Source organism: Tamandua tetradactyla, chromosome 7 (genome assembly GCF_023851605.1).
Source record: "Tamandua tetradactyla isolate mTamTet1 chromosome 7, mTamTet1.pri, whole genome shotgun sequence".
In the NCBI taxonomy this organism is placed as follows: domain Eukaryota; kingdom Metazoa; phylum Chordata; class Mammalia; order Pilosa; family Myrmecophagidae; genus Tamandua; species Tamandua tetradactyla.
Window position 1 is genome coordinate 154,322,947 of NC_135333.1, and position 27,195 is coordinate 154,350,141.

Below are 27,195 nucleotides of genomic sequence, written 5' to 3' on the forward strand. Positions count from 1 at the left end.
ATCACTGGATTGTAGGAGTACTTGTAGCAACTGGTGGTGTCATTAGAAAAATACCTATTTTATTTTAAAGAGAAGACATGCCATGATGAATTCATACTGACATTTTAAAATTAATTTTATTCAGGGTTTTTTCTTAGCTTATTTTATTTTATATCTGTATCTCTTTACTCCTGTAGAAAATCCTGTCTCCTGATGACATTAACTATAATTGCTCTTTTGCTTCCCCCACCTCCTGTATATTTATACACACATACCTCATGAAAATAAGCAAAGATCACCCAAATAAAAAACAGGCTATTTAGTCAGAATTTGCTATAGCGAGAAAGCCACCCTCATTTGTGTTTGGCACAGAATTAAAGACAAGGAGAGAGTGGGAAATGTTTATAGTGAAGGGAAAAAAAAATGGGGGAAATCTTCAGATATGCTTTTATTGGAGGTTGTTGGTGTGGGGAAGCTGGAGGCAGTCCAGCTAGAAGCAAGGCATCTTATGTGATTGGTTTGTGAAACATACTTGGCTTTCTCCGGTTTGTCCTGAGTTAGATGTGGGGGTAAAAAATAAGAAAGCTAGCAGTAAAACTTCACTGATCATGGTTAATTGCTGCAAAGGTTTTGATACAGATTCCTGGATTCATTGCTGTAGATTGTGATTTGGCTTCCTGGAGTTGTTGCTACAGAGATTGTGGGTCTGACTTCTACTGTTAAATATATGGTCTGGTCATAATCTGCTTGTATGTTCATCTTCTCAAAATAGATGTGTAGATAGACAAAATGTATTTTTTTCAGAATTACAGTATCAGTATTATTGCTGGCGATATCTTTTGCAGTTAAATGTGACTTTTGAGTTTATTTCACCAGTGACTAGAGTCAAAATGTGTTTTAAAGCAATAGTCAATAGATAATAGTCAGTTGGTCTGCTTTAAATTCAAGTTAAATAATTTCTACATGGTTATGCTTACAACTTGAAACATTTTCATTTTTTTAGGAATTTCTTTTTACTTCATATTTATTTAACAACTATCTTAAGTAGGTGAATGATTCCAAAGTCAAATCTAGAAAATAAAGTATATTTAGAGAAGTCTAGCATCTATGGCTCTTTCTTCCACATTGCATTCTCCCTCTATAGATACAATTTTTTTAAATTAATTTTATAACTTATATTAGATATATATTTGTAAATATAAGCAAACTCATTTACATCTATACTTAAATATATATATATATATATAAAAGAGGTTATATAATATATTTTATTATATATTTATATACCACCTTTCATAGATTAAACAGTAGCATGTTATCCATACCTATTTATCCTTTGTCTTTATAATCAATGATATATCCTGGATAACATTCCCTAGCAGTATATAAACATAATCATTTCTTTCAAACTGTGCTATACTTTGTATTATAGCAGGTAAAGTTTTTCCTACTTCAAGAGCATTGAGGAAACTTAATGTTTTTAATTATATCATTCTATGGTTAATTTGTTTAAAATAAAATTAGTTCATTGTTATTGGCCAGGTTACCTCCTCTAGTATGGCCATTTATATATGTTAAAATTTTCCTAAATGTGCTTTATTTTATACACAATCATTTGAAAATTAACAAAATTGGTTTTCCTTTGTGTCTCTTTCTTCTTAGTTTAGAATGGATCCTGGAGGAATTGTCATAATTGATTGGTTGACCTACATGTGCAGTTGAGGGAATTTTTTAAAGATTTTTTTTCTGCTTACCAAAGAGGAAAGTCTCCTGAGATTCAGAACTTTAGACACATGTAGCCATTTAATTTATCTTACTGTTTTAAGTGTCACAAAAAGTTCAAAAAGCAGTTATTGAGCCATTAAACTAAGGTCTAAGATGTTTTGTCTTACTAATGGGAGAATTTAGAGAATCTGGTTTGGGATTTGAGCTATAACCTTGTATAACATGCTTTAAATTTTTGTTTAGGCAGTTTGGAAAGGATTTTTTTTGCGAAAGAAACTGACAGAAGCTCTAGAAGCTATTAAGAAGGAAGAATCTGAAGAAGAATATGAAGAAATAGATTTAGAAGATTTTGCATTTAATGAAGTAAGTACCAAGTACAACTATAAGTGTATAAGGTATTTTTACTGTAATGTTTTACAGCTAGGTCAGTTTCTAAGTAATTTATCCTATCAACTCTATTACAGACTTTTGCACATAACGTTTAAGAAAATACGCTGCTAAATTTTTTAACATCTTCTTCATTTAGCCTATAATATTTTACAATGTGTAAAGGTGGTAATCGAATATTTCCAAGAATTCCAATGTACCCTTTGGTCAAATTTTCCAGAGGTTAATATCCAAGGTATAATTACCAAAATTAGGAAATTATAACCAAAGTACAATTACTAAAATCAGGAAATTAACACTGCTGCAATTTTATGATCCAATCACTTTAAAAAATTTTGCCAATTATCCCACTAATGTCCTATTTTTATTTTGAGATCCAAACAATAATCACATGTTACATTTAGTTGTCATTTTGCCTCGGTCTCCTTTAACCTGGAACATTTCCTGAGGTTTTTGTTTTGTTTTGTTTTCTGATATTTCATGAACTTGATGCTTTTAGAAAGTATTGACAAATTATATTGTAGAATGTCCCTTAATTTGTTTAAAATTAGGTTGTATTTAAAGTCAGATTGTATTTTTGGCAAGAACACAACAAAACTGATGCTGTATTCTCAGTGCATCATTATAGGAAGATTTTGAAACTTTTAATGACATAAAATTACCCCAAATTGGCATTGGATTAGCTACCAAATTATAAATGTACTTCATTAAGGCCTTTTGCAAGCAGATAGGATAAAAATTAATATAATTATAGAGCACTTGTGATATGAAACAGATTTTCTAAAAATGCTATAATTGCATAATTAAATTGATTTTTATGGTTTTTTTGTCAAATTAATGTGAAACAAGGATATTTTCTGAATTTATCGGCACCTACCTATTTGCCCTTTCTTTTACAAAGTTCTCTTTATCTCTCTTAAAACTTGTTCATGAGGTACACTCTGATCATTGTATTCATGGTATTCTTATACATCAGATGTATTAAAGGGAGCCTACTTAATTTTTTTTATACCACAGAGCTTAGGTAAGGAGTGGTAAGCAAGGGTTTGATGGTAAGACATAAACCTAATGAAGACTCAGGGCTTCACTAAAGCAGTGAAATATTTAGGAGTCTAACAAACTGGGTTATGCTGGAACAAACCCCCAAAGTAAAAAATAAATTGTTACTTCTTGCTTTTTCCACCACTAAAATGGATAGGCAGCATAATCCTTGCTTGGAAATACTGCTCCAGGTTGAGTAAGACTCAGAGCAAGGAAACTTTCTACAGCAGGTCCAGATTGTGGTGACAAAAATGGCTTCAACTGTAGGTCATTCTGTTACTAAATATTAAAAAATACATGCTAAGATTGTTTTGATTTTATCAAAATCAGCTTTAAGTGTCTTTGACTAGATACCTTCTCACAATAATTGGTATAATAATTTATTTTTTTATTATTTAAATGTGTTCTCTAGAAAATAAAAATGAGTGATATTGTTGTATATCCCCAATTCTGAGAGTTTCTTATGTACTTTTGTGACACATCAATGAGATTTTTGATGTTTGATATCAGTATTTTCCAAAATTCAATCAGGAGAACTAAAATCTATTTTATATATTTTCCCCACTTTTCCATGAAATATAGTTGACTGAGGATCTCTAAATTTTATTTTAACACTGAAGTATGATAGTAACTGTTAATCTTTAAGTTTTGCTCAAAAATTAAGATGAAAATTGCAGTAATATGACTATGAAAATGAAGCTAGTGTAACTATAAAATACTGTTGTCTATACCTGAATTGTTTTTCTACTTATAGTCACAGCCATGATTGAAAGCAAGCCTTTAAAAAATTCAATATTATTCTGTTTGGATAGTAAACAGATTTTTGAACAGCCTACTTCTTGAAATATCGGAATTGAATACTATGTTAGTCAGGGTTCTCTAGAGTACCAGAATCAACAGGAGAGAACTGTAAATGTGAGTTTTAAGATGTCTCACCCGAGAATGGGAATGGAAAGTCCAAAATCCACAGGGCGGGCTGTGAAGCTGGCAGCTCTTATAAAAGGTCTGAACAAACCCCTAGAGGAGAGGATACCTGGCTGAAGAAGCAGTGAGAGTCTCTCTTAAAATTCTTCAACTGATTGAATTATCTTGTTGTGGGAGGCATGCCTTAGTTAATCGCAGTTGTATACAGATGCAATCATTTGGCTGATGATTTAGTATACCAGCCCTCCAGTTTATCGACCAGCCATGAAATATCCTTGTTAACAACGGTTAGGCCAGTCTTTGCCTGAGCAAACAACTAGGCATAATCACTTTGCCAAGTTGACACCAGAACCTAACTATCACAGGCCACTCCTTGTCACACTGGCAGCTACACACATCAACTTGAAACATGCTTAATTTCCAAATAGAACACAGCAACAGACATGTGTTTCAACACTCAACTGTCCTGCATACAACCAGAAACATGCTACATCCCTCCAGAATAGAGTGCAAGTCCTTAGGCAACATTAACTCTTAAACTTCATATCCTATGACTTAAATATTATAACATGAACAATACAATTTATGTCATATGATAAGAAGAAAGCAAGATATTTGCTTATGTACAAATGCAAACATACTCATAACAAAACACAGGGAGGAAATATTCATATAATCACACTCCTTGTTTCTGTAACTGGCCACGTGGTCATAGTTCATATTTATCACTACCTTCTTTTACGATCCATTCTATGTTCCCTTTACCCTCAGCAAGCACTTCAGCTGGCCATGGTTCTTTGCTAGATGGGATGACCCAGACCTCTATTTGTGAAGTTTCTGAGCCATTGGTAGTCCTGCCTGGATTGGGTTGTTGCAATTTTCCATTGACTTTTATCACAGGGCACAGTAGTACTAACATGTTCTAAGGGATCTCCGGTATTCCAGGAAAACTCCTCTTTACTTCCATTGTTCAGTTGCCGTCCTATTTCCCCTCGATAGTCAGGGGACAGAACAGTGTTATCTTTTTGTGCCCGTTGATTCAGTGGCATAAGAAGACCAAAGTGGCCAGGTAGCATTTTGACTTCTAGTTCGATGGAATCATTGTTATGTCTCCTGGTAGAAGCACTCCTCCTTTGGGAGCTAAGATCTATAGACCAGGAGAGCTTAGGGTTTCAGGGACAGGAAGCAAAAATGTTTCTAGTAGATCACTAGGGGTGATAGTGAGTGGTGCCATTCCCATTTCCACCCCTTGATTCATGGAACCATGAATCCTGGCTATGGGAGAAGCAGCACCATAGAGTGGATGCTGATCTAGAGTATACACAGCCCCTTGGAGAACATTGCCCCAACCCTGCAAGGTATTGCTGCATAGTTGGCATTATAATTGGGTCTTCAAAAAAAAAAAAAAAGGCCATTCCACTATTTTGTAAACCCAGCTGCCTCTGGATGATGGGGAACATGGTAAGGACAGAGAATTCCATAAGCATGTGCCCATTCTTGTACTTCTTTTGCTGTGTATTGATTTCCTTGATCAGAAGCAATGCAGTGTGGAATACCATGATGGTGAATAAGGCTAAATCCTTGGATGGTAATTTTTGCAGAAACATTGTATGCAGGGAATGCAAATGCATACAGAGTGTGTGTCTATTCCAGTTAGAACAAATTGCTGCCCTTTCCATGATAGAAATAGTCCACTTTAATCAACCTACCACCAGGTAGCAGGCTGATCACCTCAGGGAATAGTACCATATTGGGGACTGAGTGTGAGTCTCTGCTGCTGGCAGATTGGGCACTCAGCAATGGCCTTAGCCAGGGTAGCCTTGGTGAGTGGAAGTCCATGTTGCTGAGCCCATGCATGACCCCCATCCCTACCACCATGCCCACTTTGTTCATGAACCTGTTGGACAATGGCAGGAGTGACCAAAAAGAGTATGATTTGTATCCACAAAATGGGTCATCTTATTCACTTGATTATTAAAACCTTTCTTTGCTGAAGTCACCCTCTGTTGAACAGTCACATGAGATGCAAATATCCTTATGCTCTTTGCCCACTCAGAAAGGTCAATCCTCAGACCTCTTTGTCACCAGTTTTCCAATCATGCTCCTTCCAAATCCCTGGCCAACCAGCCAAATGATTAACAATAACCCATGAGTCAGTATGCAAATTCACTTCTGGCCAGTTCTTCAAAGTAAAATGAACAACCATGTGCACTGCTCGAAGTTCTACCCGCTGGGAGGATTTCCTCTCACCACTGTCCTTTAAGGACATCCCAGAATGGGGTTGTAGTGCTGCCAACTGTTCACTTCTGGGTGGTTCCTGCATATTATGTAGAACCATCTATAAACTAGGCAAGTTTTCTCTTCCTCAGTTAACTGACTGTAAGGAACTCCCCAAGAAGCCATAGCTCTGATCTGGGTAAGAGATGGTAATGTGGCAGGGGTTGGGGCCATGGGCATTTGGGCCACTTCCTCATATAACTTACTTGTGCTTTCAGGACCTGTTAAAGTCCTATCTATAATATAGAATTTCCATTTTATGATGGAGTGCTGCTGTGCACACGCAACATTATGGCATGGTGGGTCAGATAGCACCTAGCTCATAATAGGCAACTTAGGTCTCATGGTAACTTGGGGGCCCATGGTTAAGCCTTCAGTCTCTGCTAATACCCAGTAGCAGGCTAAGAGCTGTAGGAGAGTAGTTATCTGCAGCGGATGACAAGGATTTGCTCAAAAATCCTAAGGGTCTGTGTTGTGATTCTCCTATAGGGGCCTGCCAAAGGCTCTGGAAAGTATTCCTATTTCCCACTGACACTTCCAGCACCATTGGATCTGCTGGATCATATGGCCCAAGTGGCAAAGCAGCTTGCATAGCAGCCTGGACATGTCCCAGTGTCTCCTTTTGTTCCAGTGTGCACTCAAAACTAGCAGATTTTCTGGTCCCTCAGTAAATGGGCTGGAGTGGCACACCTGAATGAGAAATAGGTTGTCTCCAAAAATCAGAGACCAACCAGGCATTTGCCTCTCTTTTGGTCATAGGAGGGGCCAGATGCTACAACATCTTATCCTTCACCTTAGAGGGGATATCTCTGTATGCCCCACATCACTACAGATACCTAGAAGTTTCATTGAGGTAGAAGACTCCTGTATTTTTTTCATTTTTTTTTTGCATGGACAGGCACCAAGAATCGAACCTGGGTTCCCTGTATGGCAGGTGAGAACACTGCCACTGAGCTACCACTGCCCACCCAAAATCAACCACTGCACCACCATTGCATCATACCCCTGTATTTTTATTGGATTTATCTTCCATCCCCTGATATGCAAATGCTTTACCAGTAAATCTGGAGTAGTTGCTACTTCTTGCTCACTAGATCCCATCAGCATATCATCAATACAAAGGACCAGTGTGATGTCTTGTGGAAGGGAGAAACAATCAAGTTCCTTTTGAACATAATTGTGACATAGGGCTCGAGAGTTGATATACCTTGAGGCAGGACAGTGAAGGTATACTGCTGGCCTTGCCAGTTGAATGCAAACTGTTTCTGGTGGTCCTTACTGACAGCTATTGAGAAAAAAAGCATTTTTCAAATCAATTACCAGGTACCAGGCAATGTGTTGATTTGTTCAAGCAATAATACCACAATTGGAATAGCAGTTGCAATTGGAATCATCACCTGATTGAATTTATGATAATCTACTATCATCCTCCAAGTCCCATATGTTTTCTGCAAAAAGTCAAATAGGAGAGTTGAATGGGGATGTGGAAATCACCATCCCTGCATCTTTCAAGTCCTTAAGGTGACACTAATCTTCAGTGCCTACAGGAATATGGTATTGCTTCTGATCCACAATTTTGCTAGGTAGGGGCAGTTCTAGTGGCTTCCACTTGGCCTTTTATACCCTAATAGCCCTCACTACATGACTCAGAAAACCCATGTGGGGATTCTATCATTTTCTGAGTATGTTGATTCATGAAACTGGGGAAATGACCACAGAATAGGTCTGGGGACACTTCTGGACCCACTGTAGATGGACTTGAGCTAAAACTCCATTGATCACCTGACCTCCATAAGCCACTACTCTAACTGGTGGACCAGAGTGATGTTTTGGGTCTCCTGGAATGAGTGTCACTTCTGAGCCAGTGTGCAATAATCCGTGAAATATCTGATCATTTCCTTTTCCCTAGTACACAGTCACCCTGATAAAAGGATGTAGTTCTCCTTGGGGAAGGCTAGGGGGAAGGTTAATGATGTAAATTTTGGGCAGTATAAAAGCATGCTTCCCCAAGGGCTCTAGGTCTGTAAACTGTTTCAAGTCTGGGAATGAGTAAGGGACTGTGGCTCTCTGTTTTTGTAATTCAGATTAGACTTCTGTTGCCTGGAATTCTTCTGCTTATACAACTCAAAGAGAATTCAGTAGACTGCCCATCTCCTTTACTTCTAGGTACCCCCTGATCTATTAGCCAATGCCATAAGTCTCTGCAAGTCAAATTATTTTCACTGGCTTCTGGAGAAGATGGCGGCTTAGTAAGACGTGCGGATCTTAGTTCCTCCTCCAGAACAGCTACTAGGGGAGTAGAAACGATACAGAACAGCTCCCAGAGACACGACAAAGATCAAAAAGACAGCGTACCCCATCCTGGAATGGCTGACTGGCTGAGAGAACCCGCTCTGGTGAAATCGCCAAGGGGCGCGGGCTTCACTGGGCGGGGTGGCAAGCGGCTGGAGTCCCTCCCTTCCCCCTTCCCGGGCCGGCTGGGAGAATTGGACAGGTGGTCCCCTCAAGCCGTGGCGGCTGGCGCCCACACCACGCGCGGCCCCCTGGACCAACTGAGAGAATTGGATCAGAAATCCCCAGGCCGCAGAGAACGGTGACGGGGGGGGCCCCTTCCAAACACGTGACTCCCCGGGAACGGTGCACTCTCCCGGGTGGGCCGCAGCAGCTGGCGCCCTCCTGCCGCGCTTGGCACCCCGGGCCAACTAGGAAATTAGGACGGGCGCTCTCCCGGGCTGTGGCGGCCAGCAACCCTCCCTGTGTTAGGACCCCGGGCCGGCTGGCACTCTTCCAAGCCGCTTCGGCTGGCGAACCTCTCCGATGGCAAGAGTTTTCCAAAGTTAAAGGACCCACAGCACCTTTTACTGGTGGGACCCGCAGACAAACGTGTGCCACGAGCGCCACCTATTGGGCAGGATAAGAAAAACAGAGCCCAGAGATTTCACAGAAAAATCCTCCAAATTGTTGGATCCAACACCCAGGGAAATCTGACTAAATGCCCAGACGCCAGCAGAAGATAATGGATCACGCTCAAAAAATTGAAAATATGGCCCAGTCAAAGGAACAAACCAATAGTTCAAATGAGATACAGGAGCTGAGACAACTAATGCTGAATATATGAACAGAAATGGAAAACCTCTTCAAAAATGAAATCGATAAATTGAGGGAGGACATGAAGAAGACATGGGCTGAACAAAAAGAAGAAATAGAAAAACTGAAAAAACAAATCACAGAACTTATGGAAGTGAAGGACAAAGTAGAAAACATGGAAAAACAATGGATACCTACAATGATAGATTTAAAGAGACAGAAGATAGAATTAGTGATTTGGAGGATGGAACATCTGAATTCCAAAAAGAAACAGAAACTATCGGGAAAAGAATGGAAAAATTTGAACAGGGTATCAGGGAACTCAAGGACAATATGAACCGCACAAATATATGTGTTGTGGGCATCCCAGAAGGAGAAGAGAAGGGAAAAGGAGGAGAAAAACTAATGGTAGAAATTATCACTGAAAATTTCCCAACTCTTATGAAAGACCTAAAATTACAGATCCAAGAAGTGCAGCACACCCCAAAGAGAATAGACCCAAATAGGTGTTCTCCAAGACACTTACTAGTTAGAATGTCAGAGGTCAAAGAGAAAGAGAGGATCTTCAAAGCAGCAAGAGAAAAACAATCTGTCACATACAAGGGAAACCCAATAAGACTATCTGTAGATTTCTCAGCAGAAAAAATGGAGGCTAGAAGACAGTGGGATGATATATTTAAATTACTAAAAGAGAAAAACTGCCAACCAAGACTCCTATATCCAGCAAAATTGTCCTTCAAAAATGAGGGAGAAATTAAAACATTCTCAGACAAAAAGTCACTGAGAGAATTTGTGACCAAGAGGCCAGCTCTGCAAGAAATACTAAAGGGAGCACTAGAGTCAGATATGAAAAGACAGAAGAGAGAGGTATGGAGAAGAGTATAGAAAGAAGGAAAGTCAGATATGATATATATAATACAAAAGGCAAAATGTTAGAGGAAAATATTATCCAAACAGTAATAACACTAAATGTTAATGGACTGAATTCCCCAATCAAAAGACATAGACTGGCAGAATGGATTAAAAAACAGGATCCTTCTATATGCTGTCTACAGGAAACACATCTTAGACCCAAAGATAAACATAGGTTGAAAGTGAAAGGTTGGGAAAAGATATTCCATGCAAATAACAACCAGAAAAGAGCAGGAGTAGCTATACTAATATTCAACAAGTTAGACTTCAAATGTAAAACAGTTAAAAGAGACAAAGAAGGACACTATATACTAATAAAAGGAACAATTCAACAAGAAGACATAACAATCATAAATATTTACGCACCGAATCAGAATGCCCCAAAATACGTGAGGAATACACTGCAAACACTGAAAAGGGAAATAGACACATATACCATAATAGTTGGAGACTTCAATTCACCACTCTCATCAATGGACAGAACATCTAGACAGAGGATCAACAAAGAAATAGAGAATCTGAATATTACTATAAATGAGCTAGACTTAACAGACATTTATAGGACATTACATCCCACAACAGCAGGATACACCTTTTTCTCAAGTGCTCATGGATCATTCTCAAAGATAGACCATATGCTGGGTCACAAAGCAAGTCTTAACAAATTTAAAAAGATTGAAATCATACACAACACTTTCTCGGATCATAAAGGAATGAAGTTGGAAATCAATAATAGGCAGAGTGCCAGAAAATTCACAAATACATGGAGGCTCAACAACACACTCTTAAACAACGAGTGGGTCAAAGAAGAAATTGCAAGAGAAATTAGTAAATACCTCGAGGTGAATGAAAATGAAAATACAACATACCAAAACTTATGGGACGCAGCAAGAGCAGTGCTAAGGGGGAAATTTATTGCCCTAAATGCCTATATCAGAAAAGAAGAAAAGGCAAAAATGCAGGAATTAACTGTCCACTTGGAAGAACTGGAGAAAGAACAGCAAACTAATCCCAAAGCAAGCAAAAGGAAAGAAATAACAAAGATCAGAGCAGAAATAAATGAAATTGAAAACATGAAAACAACAGAGAAAATCAATAAGACCAGAAGTTGGTTCTATGAGAAAATCAATAAGATTGATGGGCCCTTATCAAGATTGACAAAAAGAAGAAGAGAGAGTATGCAAATAAATAAGATCAGAAATGGAAGAGGAGACATAACTACTGACCTCACAGAAATAAAGGTGGTAATAACAGGATACTATGAACAACTTTACGCTAATAAATACAACAATTTAGATGAAATGGACGGGTTCCTGGAAAGACATGAGCAACCAACTTTGACTCAAGAAGAAATAGATGACCTCAACAAACCAATCACAAGTAAAGAAATTGAATCAGTCATTCAAAAGCTTCCTAAAAAGAAAAGTCCAGGACCAGACGGCTTCACATGTGAATTCTACCAAACATTCCAGAAAGAATTAGTACCAACTCTCCTCAAACTCTTCAAAAAAATCGAAGTGGAGGGAAAACTACCTAAATCAAACTCTTCAAAAAAATTGAAGTGGAGGGAAAACTACCTAATTCATTCTATGAAGCCAACATCACCCTCATACCAAAACCAGGCAAAGATATTACAAAAAAAGAAATCTATAGACCAATCTCTCTAATGAATATAGATGCAAAAATCCTCAATAAAATTCTAGCAAATCGTATCCAACACACATTAAAAGAATTATACACCATGACCAAGTAGGATTCATCCCAGGTATGCAAGGATGGTTCAACATAAGAAAATCAATTAATGTAATACACCATATCAACAAGTCAAAGCAGAAAAATCACATGATCATCTCAATTGATGCAGAGAAGGCATTTGACAAGAGTCAACATCCTTTCCTGTTGAAAACACTTCAAAAGATAGGAATACAAGGGAACTTCCTTAAAATGATAGAGGAAATATATGAAAAACCCACAGCTAATATCATCCTTAATGGGGAAAAATTGAAAACGTTCCCCCTAAGATCAGGAACAAGACAAGGATGTCCACTCTCACCACTATTATTCAACATTGTGTTGGAGGTTCTAGCCAGAGCAATTAGACAAGAAAAAGAAATACAAGGCATCAAAATTGGAAAGTAAGAAGTAAAACTATCACTGTTTGCAGACGATATGATACTATACGTCGAAAACCCAGAAAAATCCACAACAAAACTACTAGGGCTAATAAATGAGTACAGCAAAGTAGCAGGTTACAAGATCAACATTCAAAAATCTGTAGCATTTCTATACACTAGTAATGAACAAGCTGAGGGGGAAATCAAGAAATGAATCCCATTTACAATTGCAACTAAAAGAATAAAATACCTAGGAATAAATTTAACTAAAGAGACTAAAGACCTGTATAAAGAAAACTACAAAAAACTGTTAAAAGAAATCACAGAAGACCTAAATAGATGGAAGGGCATACCGTGTTCATGGATTGGAAGACTAAATATAGTTAAGATGTCAATCCTACCTAAATTGATTTACAGATTCAATGCAATACCAATCAAAATCCCAACAACTTATTTTTCAGAAATAGAAAAACCAATAAGCAAATTTATCTGGAAGGGCAGGGTGCCCCGAATTGCTAAAAACATCTTGAGGAAAAAAAACGAAGCTGGAGGTCTCGCGCTGCCTGACTTTAAGGCATATTATGAAGCCACAGTGGTCAAAACAGCATGGTATTGGCATAAAGATAGATATATCGACCAATGGAATCGAATAGAGTGCTCACATATAGACCCTCTCATCTATGGATATTTGATCTTTGATAAGGCAGTCAAGCCAACTCACCTGGGACAGAACAGTCTCTTCAATAAATGGTGCCTAGAGAACTGGATATCCATATGCAAAAGGATGAAAGAGGACCCATATCTCACACCCTATACAAAAGTTAACTCAAAATGGATCAAAGATCTAAACATCAGGTCTAAGACCATAAAACAGTTAGAGGAAAATGTAGGGAGATATCTTATGAAACTTACAATTGGAGGCGGTTTTATGGACCTTAAACCTAAAGCAAGAGCACTGAAGAAGGAAATAAATAAATGGGAGCTCCTCAAAATTAAACACTTTTGTGCATCAAAGAACTTCATCAAGAGAGTAGAAAGACAGCCTACACAATGGGAGACAATATTTGGAAACGACATATCAGATAAAAGTCTAGTATCCAGAATTTATAAAGAGATTGTTCAACTCAACAACAAAAAGACAGCCAACCCAATTACAAAATGGGAAAAAGACTTGAACAGACACCTCTCAGAAGAGGAAATACAAATGGCCAAAAGCACATGAATAGATGCTCAATGTCCCTGGCCATTAGAGAAATGCAAATCAAAACCACAATGAGATATCATCTCACACCCACCAGAATGGCCATTATCAACAAAACAGAAAATGACAAGTGCTGGAGAGGATGTGGAGAAAGAGGCACACTTATCCACTGTTGGTGGGAATGTCAAATGGTGCAACCACTGTGGAAGGCAGTTTGGCGGTTCCTCAAAAAGCTGAATATAGAATTGCCATACGACCCAGCAATACCATTGCTGGGAATCTACTCAAAGGACTTAAGGGCAAAGACACAAACGGACATTTGCACACCAATGTTTATAGCAGCGTTATTTACAATTGCAAAGAGATGGAAACAGCCAAAATGTCCATCAACAGACGAATGGCTAAACAAACTGTGGTATATACATACGATGGAATATTATGCAGCTTTAAGACAGGATAAACTTATGAAGCATGTAATAACATGGATGGACCTAGAGAACATTATGCTGAGTGAGTCTAGCCAAAAACTAAAGGACAAATACTGTATGGTCCCACTGATGTGAACCGACATTCGAGAATAAACTTGGAATATGTCATTGGTAACAGAGTCCAGCAGGAGTTAGAAACAAGGTAAGATAATGGGTAATTGGAGCTGAAGGGATACAGACTGTGCAACAGGACTAGATACAAAAACTCAAAAATGGACAGCACAATAATACCTAATTGTAATGTAATCATGTTAAAACACTGAATGAAGCTGCATTTGAGCTATAGGTTTTTGTTTTTTTGTTTGTTTTTGTTTTTTGTTTGTTTGTTTTGTTTGTTTTTTTCGTTTTTGTCTGTCTGGTTATTTGTTTACTTTTTTTTTTTACTATTGTTATTACTTTTATTTTTTTCTCTATATTAACATTCTATATCTTTTTCTGTTGTGTTGCTAGTTCTTCTAAACCGATGCAAATGTACTAAGAAACGATGATCATGCATCTATGTGATGATGTTAAGAATTACTGATTGCATATGTAGAATGGTATAATTTCTAAATGTTGGTTAATTTCTTTTTTTTTTCCGTTAATTAATAAAAAAAAAAAAAAAAAAAAAAGAATACCTACGGCAATATAGAAGATTCCACAGGGGTTCCATTCATGAGAGTAACTTTTCAAAAGCCTAAAGCCTCCAGATGGGTCCCTGGACCAGATAAGTCCTGAAACCTAGAGGGTCCAGCCTCTCCAGAACATGAAATAGTACCAAATCCCTACCCCATATTAGTGACAGACCTTTCCAACATAAAATGTTAGAATGGCCATAGCCAAACACCCCTAAAGAGAGGGACAGAAAGATCAAAGGTGATGGTGGAGTTATATAGAGAAGGTAGGATTTAACAAGTGTTTATGATTGCTGAATTATTAAACTGATATCTCTTCACTTCCAGTGTCTTAGAGCATCTAGAATAAAACCTTAAAATTGTAGAATTGTAACCTATGTCACACTCTGAAATATGTTGTACAACTAATAGTGGTGCTGTGCTTTGAAATTTATTGCTTTTTTGTGTATATGTTATTTTTCACAAAAAAAGAAAGAAAAAAAGTCGATTGTGGTGATAAAAAAAAAAATTAAGTCTACAAGCCTCCGATATTCTGGAGCAGCTAGAAGGAAAAATCTGAGAGGATTGCATGGCAGCCCATGACAAACTCTGGGATCTGTCCTGTAACTACTTGTTGAAGAGTCCTTTGAAAATTATTGCTTTTTTATTCCTTTGCTTTGTATATATGTTATACTATACAATTAAAAAGTTTTAAAAAAAAATTATTTTCACTGCTGCTCTGAGTCTGCTGTCCACTATGATGGCCACGCCTACTTTACCTACAGTGATTAACTGTCACCACATGGCTTCTGCTACCTTGGGATCCGATCATCCCCATTGTGTAAGGATTCCAGCTCAGTGACAGCAGTTCCCACAATTATATCTGACCTACAGAGGAGGGCAACTACACAGCTCTTTAGAGATAATGGCACTAGTCTCATGAATTTATTTCTTAAAGTATTGGTGAAAGATGTGTCCTCTGGACATTCCTGGGTTATGTGAGCAGGTCTTCCATGATAAATCCACTCTAACATTTCCATCTCTCTAAGCCTCTGGATCCCCTCATCTATATTATACCAGGACATTTCTGACACTTTGACTTCAGTTAATGTCAGCCACCTTTTGATCCATGTTTCAGGCAACCATCCAAACAAATTGTTAATGCTCTTACTGACCCCTCGAGCTACAACATTGAATGCAGAATTTCTGCTTAGTGGGCCCATATCAATAAATTCAGCTTGATCCAACTTTATATTCCTTCTATCATTATCCCACACCCTTAATATCCATTCCCACATATATTCCCCTGATTTCTGTCTATATTGATTAGAAAACTCATGCAGTTCTTTTGCAATATAGCATAATTCCTCATAGATCACACTTTGTACCTCACCTTTTTGTCAACTGTTAGGACTTTAGTCTAGTTATAAATCTTGAAGAAAAGAGGAATGAGAATGGTAGGTTATGAAAAGAAATAGAAGCATATTTCAAGCCTCAGGCATTCCTTTGCAGTTTCATCTGGTAAAACAGGATTAATTGCTCCAGACAGATGAATGAGAACTGTTTTCCCAGGGAAGGTATGACAGAGTTAGCAGGCACTGAATTGTTAATCTCCTTAGGTGGCAGACTCCTCTGGGCAGACTGGAGGCCGAGAAGCTGTTTCCTCAGGGTAGTCCATTACAGGTCTCTCTAGCAAGGGCTTGGTGAATTCCAGGGATCCGTTCTCCCCATTGCCATCATTATCAAGCCATATATCACCATCCCATGTTTCAGGATCCCATTCTTTTCCAATCAATTTTCCAATCCCTTACTTTAACATTAGACACTCTGCAAGGTTGAGATTTTAGTTTATGTTGTAAATCTGCTACTCGTACAATGAGGCTTTGTGTCTGATTTTCAGACACCTAAAATCTGCAATCACAGGAAATGAGATTTTCTTTCAGGGCACACATGGAAACTTTTACATCATTCGTACAGCACTTAAGGTGCAAATTTGAAACCTTCAGCTCATCCCTTTCCCTCATCACTGTATCCAGCATATCTAACAACAACCAGCCAACATCATTATGCTTCTTTATTCCACAAAATTCCGTTAAGGTACCAAGAAACATTCTCACCTAGAGCCTTGACTCATATAAGCATACAGTTAGCAGAATTTATTAGTGATATTTTGAATATCTCTTTTGCCAACTCACTCTATGGACTGTCAGTGCCACCTTGACTTTTAGAAACAGAATCATTAGTGCCTCTGAGTCTAGTCTGAGTAGAAAACCAATTGTTAAAACCCATTTTTAAGCCTCTGTTTCTCAAGAACCACTCCTGGCACCAAGCTGTGTTAGTCAAAGTTCTCTAGAGAAATAGAACCAACAGGAAAGATCTGTAAATATGAGATTTATAAAGGTGTCTCATGCCGGCATGGGAATGGAAGAGTCCAAAATTCATAGGGCAGGCTGTGGAGCTGGCAGCTCTGATGAAGGGTCTGAATGAACTCCACAGGAGAGGCTCACTGGTTAAAGAAGCAGTAAGAGTCTCTCCTCTTCCTTAAAAGCCTTCAGCTGATTGGATTATCTCATTGTGAGAGAGACACACCTTGGTTGATCACAGATGTAATCAGTCACAGATGCTACCAACTGACTGATGATTTAATGTACCAGCCTTCTGGTTTATCAACCATTCACAAAATATCCTTGCAGCAATGGTCAGGCCAGTGCTTGCCTAACCAGATAACTGGGCATAATCACCTGGCCAAGTGGACACCAGACCCTAACCATCACAATGCCATTTTCAATTGATGCATGGATAATATAATTGTAAAATTTCAATTACGCCACATCCTTTCTTTGTTGAAAACTCAAATGCTCAAAGGAATTAAACTGTTGGCCTCATGAAATTTCCTTATAAAGCTAGTTACTTGCTTTTAGGGAAAAATGTGTTTTATTTCTATTTACTGGAAAAAAAGCCTAGTTGTCTTGAAAACAAAATAAATGCTTTAAAAATACGCATACGGTATGTGCAAAACATTTCTAGTTTACATGCCACTGTAAATTTCTTTCTGATGTCTTTCAAAGTAATTTACCTGATTTTAAAAGAGGTGAGTTAATTGAAGCCTACTTTCTTCATCGAATAGAATTTGTTCATAATGAACTTCAATATGGAAAATACTTTTGGAGAATAAATTGTGTTAATGCAAGGCCTATTTCTGTTCTTTCTGATTTGATAACACTTACTAAAATAAAATATACAAAGCTTTTTGAAATATTAACACTACCAAAAAATCATGATAGTTGACTATAGAGATATACTTCACCCTATGTTTCCAATTCCTTTGCCTGATTAACAGAGTTACAACATAATATCACTGGTAAAATGTATGCAATGAACTGTGTGATTTTTGGGAGGAGTTGGTAATTGAAGAGAAATAATGCACTGAATATTTGTATTTCCTGACTGGCCTATAATCTCTCCACGGTTCTAGTCTTTATTTCCAGCAGTTCACTAAACATTCTATTTCCATAGCACAAAATACTTCACACACAACACATCAGAAATTGAAGTGGTATTACCCTGCCTTCACTCCAAACCAGCTCTTCTTCCCAGATTTCCTGTTTTACTATATTTTCAGGTACCCTAATTGTAATTCTCTGTTATTTGCCTTTTTTTTCACATGCAAGTATATTCAGACAACAATGTCTGTTTCTTTATCTAATGTGTCTCAAATGTGTCTCCTTCTCAACATTTTTTAGGACCACTAACCCATTTCTGACTTCTGTGACTATTTTCCTTTCAGTTATAAAAGATTTCTAACTAATTGCCATGCTAATTTTTTTCACATTACTCCAGTGTCTTGTGCACACTGTTTACCAATTATTCATTGTTACATATAATTCTGATCGTAATGCCCTGATCACCATTAGTGGTTCCTTTTGCCAACCAAAATGAGAACAAATATCTTAAATTGCTATTTAAGTGTTCCACAATAAGGTAGCAAATTATTTATGCAGCCATATCCACCACTTCTCCCCTATGGCTTCCATATGCTTTAATCAAAATGGCATCTTTTTTCCTACACTTGCTTTTTTATTTTTGCATGGGAAGACACGGAACCTACACTTGGTTTTTACATCATTAGCTTGCTCATTTTGTACCCTATTCTCCAAGCAGTTATATAGATGGTTGTGTAATCCAAAGGTTTGCTAGTAATTTAGTTAACATTTTAATTTAAATTATATTTTATGCATATTCAGTTCATTGATTTAGACATGGAATTTTGTCATTGCTCTTTTCATACATTAAAAAATGTAAATGAATTAAATTCTTTAAAGAATTTCTCAAAATACTTCACAAAGGCTATGCTATTCTTCTGAAATGTTTCCCCAATTATCAACATTTTGCTTTCTATATAATATTGTCTTCTGTATCATAAAGATCATTGAGTGATGCAGCATCTTTTAAGAAGGGTCTCCACTCTTATCTCCTAGAGTTTCTTCTAAGCCAGAGGCACCCATCCCCTATGCTGGGACTTTCTTGTTCTTTTCAGACAAAATTAAGCAATGATAATTACATCATAACTCCACTTGGGCAACTCGATCTCAAAAATGTCAAAATGGAAATAATATCCATATTAGAATTGAAGAAAATGATATTTAAATATAAATTAGATGATGTCATTTCTCTGCATAAAATATTTCTACCATTTTATTTTTATTTTCTTTTTTGCCATACGTGAATTTCCTATGTTTATTTTCTCTCTTTTAGTTTCCATTTTATACTCTGTGTTTGCGTGTGTGTTTAATTTCTTTTTAAAGTCCTATTTCTTTGGAACTTGCAAGTTCTATTTCTAGTCTTTTAATGATTATTCTTTAGTTTTATCGTGCCAGGCTCTTTCCAAGTACAGGGTCTTTTCACTTGATCTTCCTGTACTCAGCTTTTCTTGTAGATCTGTTTCAACATTCTTGTTTGATGTAATTTTTCACTTTCTAAATATTTATTTTTACTGCAAAGTATTTATCACTTTTTTGCAGTGTTCTTATTTGTGTGAGTTTTGTCTGTCCTTCCTGCTAGTCTGTAAACTTTTAAAAGAAAATACTTATTCACTATTTTATTTCCAGAGAATATAGTATAGTGGGACAAAACATAGGCACTCATGAAATATTTGATAAGTATTTTTTAAAAACTTTCTATGAAAATGTAACATAGAATCTATAGTAAAGGTGAATATATCTTAGGCATGTAGCTATGTGATTTTCTATATATTCACCCGCAAAACCAATACTAAGATCAAGGTACAGTACATAAACATCGCAGAAGATTTCCTCATGCCTTCTTCCAGTATTCAGACTTCCATTATCATGGATTGGTTTTGCTTATTTTGAACATCATAAAAATACGAAAAAGCATATGCTTTTTGTTTGTTTCCCAATATATTATTTCCTTGAGATTTACCCAGGTTTTTAGTGTATCCGTAGTTAATTCTTTTTAATTGCTACATAGTATGCAATTATTTTAATATACCACTTTTTAAGAATATTCTCTATTGTTGATGGAATTTGGTTTATTTCTAGTACTGTCCACTATGACTAAAGAAGCTGTCTTTTTTTTTTTTTTTTTTTTTAAACCGGGGTCCTCTAGCATAGTAGGCAAGCATTCTTGCCTGCTGAGCCACCGTGACCCGCCCAAGCTGTGTCTTTTTGATGCACATATTCACTTATTCCTGTTGGAAATATAATTGTTGGGTCTCAAGGTATGTCTGTGTTTGGCAGAGAGTGCCCAACAGTATTTCAAAGGGATTGTATCAATTTACAGTCCCATTAGCAGAATCTGAGAGTGTCAGCTGTGCTCTATCCTCACTAATACTTTGCATTTTCATATCTCTCTATATCCCACCTTCACATAGGTGTGTGGTGGTATCTTACTGTTCTAATTTGCATTTCCCTCATGATGTTTAATACCTTTTCGTATGCGTACTGGTTATTTAGATATACATTTTTGTAGCAAATGTGTTCAAGTGTTTTGTGCATTTTTCAGTTGGGTTGTCCATCTTTTTCTTAATGATCCAGATAAATTGTTTATGTATCTTAGATACTAACCTGTCATCCTTTGCATTTATTTGGCCTACAACTGCATTCTCTTTATGATTTATTTTGATGAACAGAAAGTTTCTGATTTTACATTTAAAAAGTTTTTAGTGGTTGTGGTTTATATAAGAAACTTTGCCTACCCTAATGTCATAAGATATTATCCAATATCATTAAGATATTCTAGAAGCTGTATTATCTTAAATTTTAAAATTGAAGTCTATGAATTAATTTTTGTGTATAGTGTGAGGAAGGGGTTAAGCTTCCCCCCACCCCCAAACGACTTACCAGAACTATTTGACTCAGAGCCATTTATTGTAAAAACCATACTTTTTGCATTGAGTTGCTGTGGAAACTTTGATGAAATACAAGCAATTCCATACATGTATTCTCTAGTCTTTCCATTTTCAACTGTATATACATACTTGTGGGGCACTATTTTAATAACTATAGCTTTATAATAAGTCTCATTTTCTACTCTAATGAGAGCTCCAATTTTGTACCTACTCTTCCAAATTGAATTTGCCACTATTTATCCTTTTGTTTTCCATTTGGATTTTAGAATTATCCTGTCGATTTCCAAAATAAATGTTAGCATTTTGCCAGAGATTGGAATGATTCTGTAAATTAATTTGAGATAGCTAATTTCTTTAGAATATTTTATTTTCAATCTATGAACATAGAATATCCCAAAATATATTTAAACCATTTATAATATCTCTCCATAATGCATTGTAGTTTTCTTCATAGCAGTTTTGTACATTTTTTGGTTAGATTTGTTCCTAGGTATTAGATGTTTTCAGATGTTATTCTAAATTAATATATACAAATAAAATCCATTTTTGTAGCTTGATCATATATTCAACCATATACAAATACAGTCTATTTTAGTAGATTGATCATATATTCAACCACTTTATTAAAATCACTTATTAATTCTACTGTGTTATCTTTCAGATCTTTTGGGTATTCTGTCTACACAATTATGTCATCTGAGAAAAATGACAATTTTCTTTCTTTTTGCCCAGTCCTTATGTCTGTTGTTTATTTTTCTTGCCTTATTTTCTTGAACACTACCTCTAATACAGGTCAAATATAGGCGATGTCTGTAGGTTTCTTTTTTAGTTCCTGGTCTCAGAATGCAAGCTTTCTAAGTAAAATGTTTCCTGTAAGTTTTCTATAGAAGCTCTGTATCAGATTAAGGAAGTTACCTTTCTTAGCATCTTCCTGCCTTGCCATGAAATTATTTTATGACCATGATGATTATTATTCTGTATGTGATTTTGCTCTTATCAAATTCATTTTATGCATCTAACACGCATTTTCAAACATCAAACCTTGCATCACTAGAATAAACAATTTTAGCTATAATACATTATCTTATATATATATATATTTAATATTTTTTAGGATTTTTGCATTTATATTCAAGAAGAGTTTGTGCTTATAAATTTTCTTTCTTGCAAACCTCTCTTTAGGCTTTGACTTCAAGGCTTTATTGACTTCATAATTTTGTTAGGAAGTGTTTCCTCTTGTCTTGGTTTAGCAAGTCTACTATGACAAATACCACAAGCTGGTTACAACAGAAATGTATTATCTCACAATTATGGAGGCTAGAATTTCAAATTCAGGGTATCATAAGGCCATCCTTTCCCCCAGAATCTGTAGCATTCTGGAACTGGCTTGATCTCTGCCTCCATCATATGGCAAAAATCTATCTAGCTTCCACTTCAATATGCAATTTCTTTGCTTATATGAACTTAAGAAATATAGGATTAAGATTCACTTTCATTCAGTTTAAACACATCTTAATTAATGACATCTTAAAGGTTCCATTTATAAATGGATTCATACCCACAGGACTAATAGTTAAAATTTGAACATGTCTTTTGGGGGGATATGATTCATTTCATAGAACTGTTTCTATTTTCTGGAAGAGGGTGCGGTAAGATTTGTGTTAGTTGCTTCTTAACAGCTTGTCTTAGCCTATTTATTCCTTTTGGGAAACAGTTCCATATGCAGTTGAAAATACATGTATTCTTCAAGTGTTATGTGTATTGTTACTAAAATGTAAATTACTATAAGCTTAATGTGTTTGTTAAAATCTTCTGTATATTGAGTTTTGATTTTTATCTGAAAATTACTGAGAGAGGGTGCTAAAATCTCTCACTATAACTAAAGTTCTCTCAAACAGCTTTTATTTCTGTCAAATTTTAACTCACACTTCAAGGTTATATTATTAGGTGCATATACATTTAGGTTTATTATATCATTTTGTCATTGATTCTTTTACCAAAATGAAATTTCCTTCTTTAACTTTAGTTTTACAAATTGTCTAAAAGTCTCCTTCCTCTGACATTTTTTTTTTTACCTATAACTATCTTCTTTTGGCAAGTATTTTTCATAACGTATTTTCTGTTCATTCCCAGAATTTCTGTGCTTTTATATTTAGTGTTTCTCTTAGAAAGACATATATTTGGGTTTTATCTTTATGTTTCATTCTGACATTATTTTCTTTTTAATGGAGCATTGTTTAGACTATTGAAATTTGTTCTAATTAAGAATATATTTACATTTTTAATCTACCATCTTTCTGTTTGTCTTATCTCTTCTGTGTTCCTCTTTGTCCTTCTTTCTTTCTTTGGCATTAATTAAATATTTTATTGTTCCTTTTTTCCCCCCTTTGTTAGCTTGGTAATTAGCTGTTATGTTTCTCTATACAATTCATTCTTTCCAGCACTTACATACTTCCATTTGGTATCTTTTGCCTTTTTCCTGAAGGACTTTCAGGCAAAGGACTCTCAGTTTTTGATTGATTGAAAATCTGTTTATTTTACTTTAAATTTTCAAAGTTACCATCTCTAGGTATAGAATTTTAGGTACACTTTCAGTGCTTTAAGGATGTCATTCCATTGGTTTCTGACTTCCATATATTGGTTGAAAAATCTGTCATCTTTTTTTCTCTGACAATATTGCCCACACAGCAGGTTACTTTGTTTTTCTGTTTCTCTCTGACTTTGTTCTTCAAGCTAGCTAGGTATGCTTTAATTTGTATTCATCCACTCTGGAGAAAGTAATCATATAGCTTATTAAATCTGTGGTTGATATCTTTTATCAGTTTTGGAAATTTCTTGGCAATAGTTATTTGAAATATTTATTCTTTTTCATGTCTTGCCTTGGATGAAGATTCCAAAAGCACGTGTTTGGAAATTTCTTGGCAATAGTTATTTGAAATATTTATTCTTTTTCATGTCTTGCCTTGGATGAAGATTCCAAAAGCACGTGTTAGAATGTTTCACCAACTCCCATGCATTTTTTTATACTCCTTTCTGAAATTTTCTTTTATTTTTCTTCTTTGTTTTAATCTGGGTATTTCCTACTGACAAGTCTAATGGCTCAGTTTTTTCTTCTGCTCCGAATGAAATTCTATTAACATACATAGTGAGTTCTTAATTTCAGTTATTCTTTTCTGAAGTTCTTGAATTTCTGTTTCATTCTTTTATAAATTCCAATTCTCGTTTGAATTTTTTTAACTCAATTTTTTGAGCATATTAAGTATTGTGTTTTCAAAACCATCTCAGTTAATTGCATTATCTGGATCCCTTTCAGCTTTACCTGTGATTATTATTTCTCTCTTGTTTTTTAGTCAGGTGATCCTCTTTCTTGGCATTTACTCTTTGATAAAATATCAGGCATGTGGTAGTCAGGTTTAGGTGTCAATCAGCTTGGCCAGGTGAAGGTGTCTACTTCTATTGCTGTGGACATGAGCCATGGCATGCAGTGCTCATCTGTCACTGATTACATCTGCAGCCAACTAGAAGGCATGCCTGCTGCAGTGAATGATGTTTGATTTAATTGGCTGGATGCTTAAATGAGAGCTCAGCATAGCACAGCCTAAGCAACTCAGCGTGCCTCATCTCAGTACTCGCAGCTCAGTCAGGCCTTTGGAGATGCAGAAAGGAATCACCCCAGGGAAAGTTGTTGGGACCCAGAGGCCTGGAGAGAAGGCCAGCAGAGATCGCCCTGTGCCTCCCATGTAAGAAAGAACCTCAGTTGAAAGTTAGCTGCCTTTCCTCTGAAGAACTATACATTTTTAACTAATACATCCCCTTTTATTAAAAGCCAGTCTATCTCTGGTGTGTTGCATTCTGGCAGGTTTGGTAGACTAGAACAAGGCATTATATATGTAAAAGGTATAAAGATCTTGGAGGATGTTGTCTTTCTCTAGGAAGATTTAATTTTACTCTGGCAGGTAGATAGTATATAGACAAGTCACTCTGATCCTTTTGAGGTTTGTTTTCAAGCTTTGATTGGTCAGGCCTGTTTTGTTTTCTGTTATTGTTGAGCTGTCTGGTGTCTCAACTGAAAGCCTGGGTTATTTACCAAGTTTCCTTCAACTTGTTGGTACCTGAACACCAATCCCTTTTTCTACAGCACTGTGAGACAAAAGAAAAAAAAAAATCTGCTTAGCTCTTTAGTACCCCAGATATTGCTATGCACTTTGATTCTAGGTATCTCAGTTATACATGTACTGCAGGGAAATTGTGCACATGATTTTAAATTTATATTTATGGAGTTCTCTCTTCTCTGGGATCTTGATATTTCAAATCCTGACTGACTTGACATCCATGCACTTCACTGTTGATCTGTTCATCCCAACAAAACTCCTCAGATTTTTGCCTGGCTTCTCTTATCTGTGAATATAACTGAGAAATGTCATGAGACAAACTACTTATTTAGGTGATAACAGTAGTTTCCTTTTGACTTTTGGATTAAGTCCATACTCCTCCTCTGGATATTTAAGGCATATATTAATATAATTATTTCATATTTATTCCAACATGTATATTTTTTTCCTTTTCAGCAAACAAATATTGACTGCTTGCAGTATGGCAGATGCTATGCTTGAATAGGTACATATAACATGGCCCCAAGCTTAGGATATAACAGAAATATATTTGGATAATTTCAGCAAATTATACTTGTTGTAAGAGACATTAGTACAAAATTATCTAGATAAATACTCATCTTTATATATGTAACTTTTTGTTGTTGTTGCTTTTGGTTTTTTTTTTTTTTTTCGCTGATGCAGTAACAAAAGCATATAAAAAATATTTCCTTCTTTCAAATCCTGTCCATCTTTCACTCCAAAGCCTGGATCAATCTTCCATGATAATTTTCATTGCATTGATTTGTTGTTTCTTTGAAGTGTGATTGCATTTATCAAATGATTAACCAAGGACATATTGGTAACCAAAAGTCATTTTTTTTAAAAGTACAATTTAGCTTACAAAAGAATTATTTTGATGAATCTGAGATTTTTGCCTTCGCAATGAAAGTTAGCAAGTTACACTGCAACATTTTCGTAGAGGTTGGCAGTAGACACAAGACTCCTGGGTGAGAAGCAAAAGATTTATTATTCATCATAACAGGAGCTTCATGTTCATATTAGTTCCCCTTGTCAGGTTCCACAGGGCCAATGTGTGATGGCTCAGGTGGATGCTGTGCACAGTTAATGTGTCATTTCTGAGGCTCTTCAAGCCCAGGAAACCTAGTATCTTCTAAAGATTTGCTAGCAAACCTGCCTATCTTATACTCCAGAGAAAGTCTTTGGTTTTATTATGCTCAACAGCAAACACTCTGTCCTGTCCTTTGTCCAGGAAAGAAACATTGAAATACTACCCTTATCTTCCAAGTCTGTTAGCTATATGAATATCCTTGGATAAATAGTGCAGAACAAAATCTGTCACAAGTCATTAATAATATGAAAGACCTATGGGAAACTCATCCCCAACAATATACACCCCTTGTTTCTACACTGCAAATTTTCTTATGAGTACACCTCTGCAGTGATTATTCTGGTTAATCTGATCAATAAGGAATGGGAAAAATCCGCTAGATTGGTCGCATAATGTGTTTAATTATGGTTACTATCAACTGAACCATAGCATTGACCTCTGCCATGCCCTCTAGGGTCCTGGATCCAACTAGTTTGAGTATACCATAAATCATCAGTATTTACCTTAGAAATCCAGGGAGTATTCTCCTTAAGTTTTGGTACTTACCTTCCCGCTAAGCTTAAGGCATAAAGCTAGGTATTGGTGGATATGTTACCAATTATGGAGACTTCTTCTTGGCTCACGAGGAAGATGTCTAGAGCAAGTCTGTGCCTCTCACAATCTTGGCCAGTGAATGGAAGCTGACTGTTAATGCTTTCCAAGGCCATAGTGGTGTTTCTTTAAACATTTGACTGTTACCTTCCAGTTAACATTTGTTCGTTTAATGGAATGACTGAGGATGGGGCTTAGGAAGATCTTAGAAGTGTTTTTTTTTTAATGAAAATGTTAGATGTGGGGCCATTTCTTGCTGTCTCCATAGACTATTCATTGAAGT

The 27,195-nt window shown here is 36.3% G+C and overlaps 1 protein-coding gene across 1 annotated transcript in view; it reads left to right on the top strand.

Annotated features, from left to right (window-relative positions):
* LRRIQ1 (leucine rich repeats and IQ motif containing 1) overlaps nucleotides 1–27,195 on the top strand; it is a 240,336-nt gene that overhangs the window by 97,191 nt on the left and 115,950 nt on the right. The window contains 1 exon segment of the mRNA XM_077111533.1: nucleotides 1,948–2,067. Coding sequence (XP_076967648.1) covers nucleotides 1,948–2,067 — 120 coding nt within the window.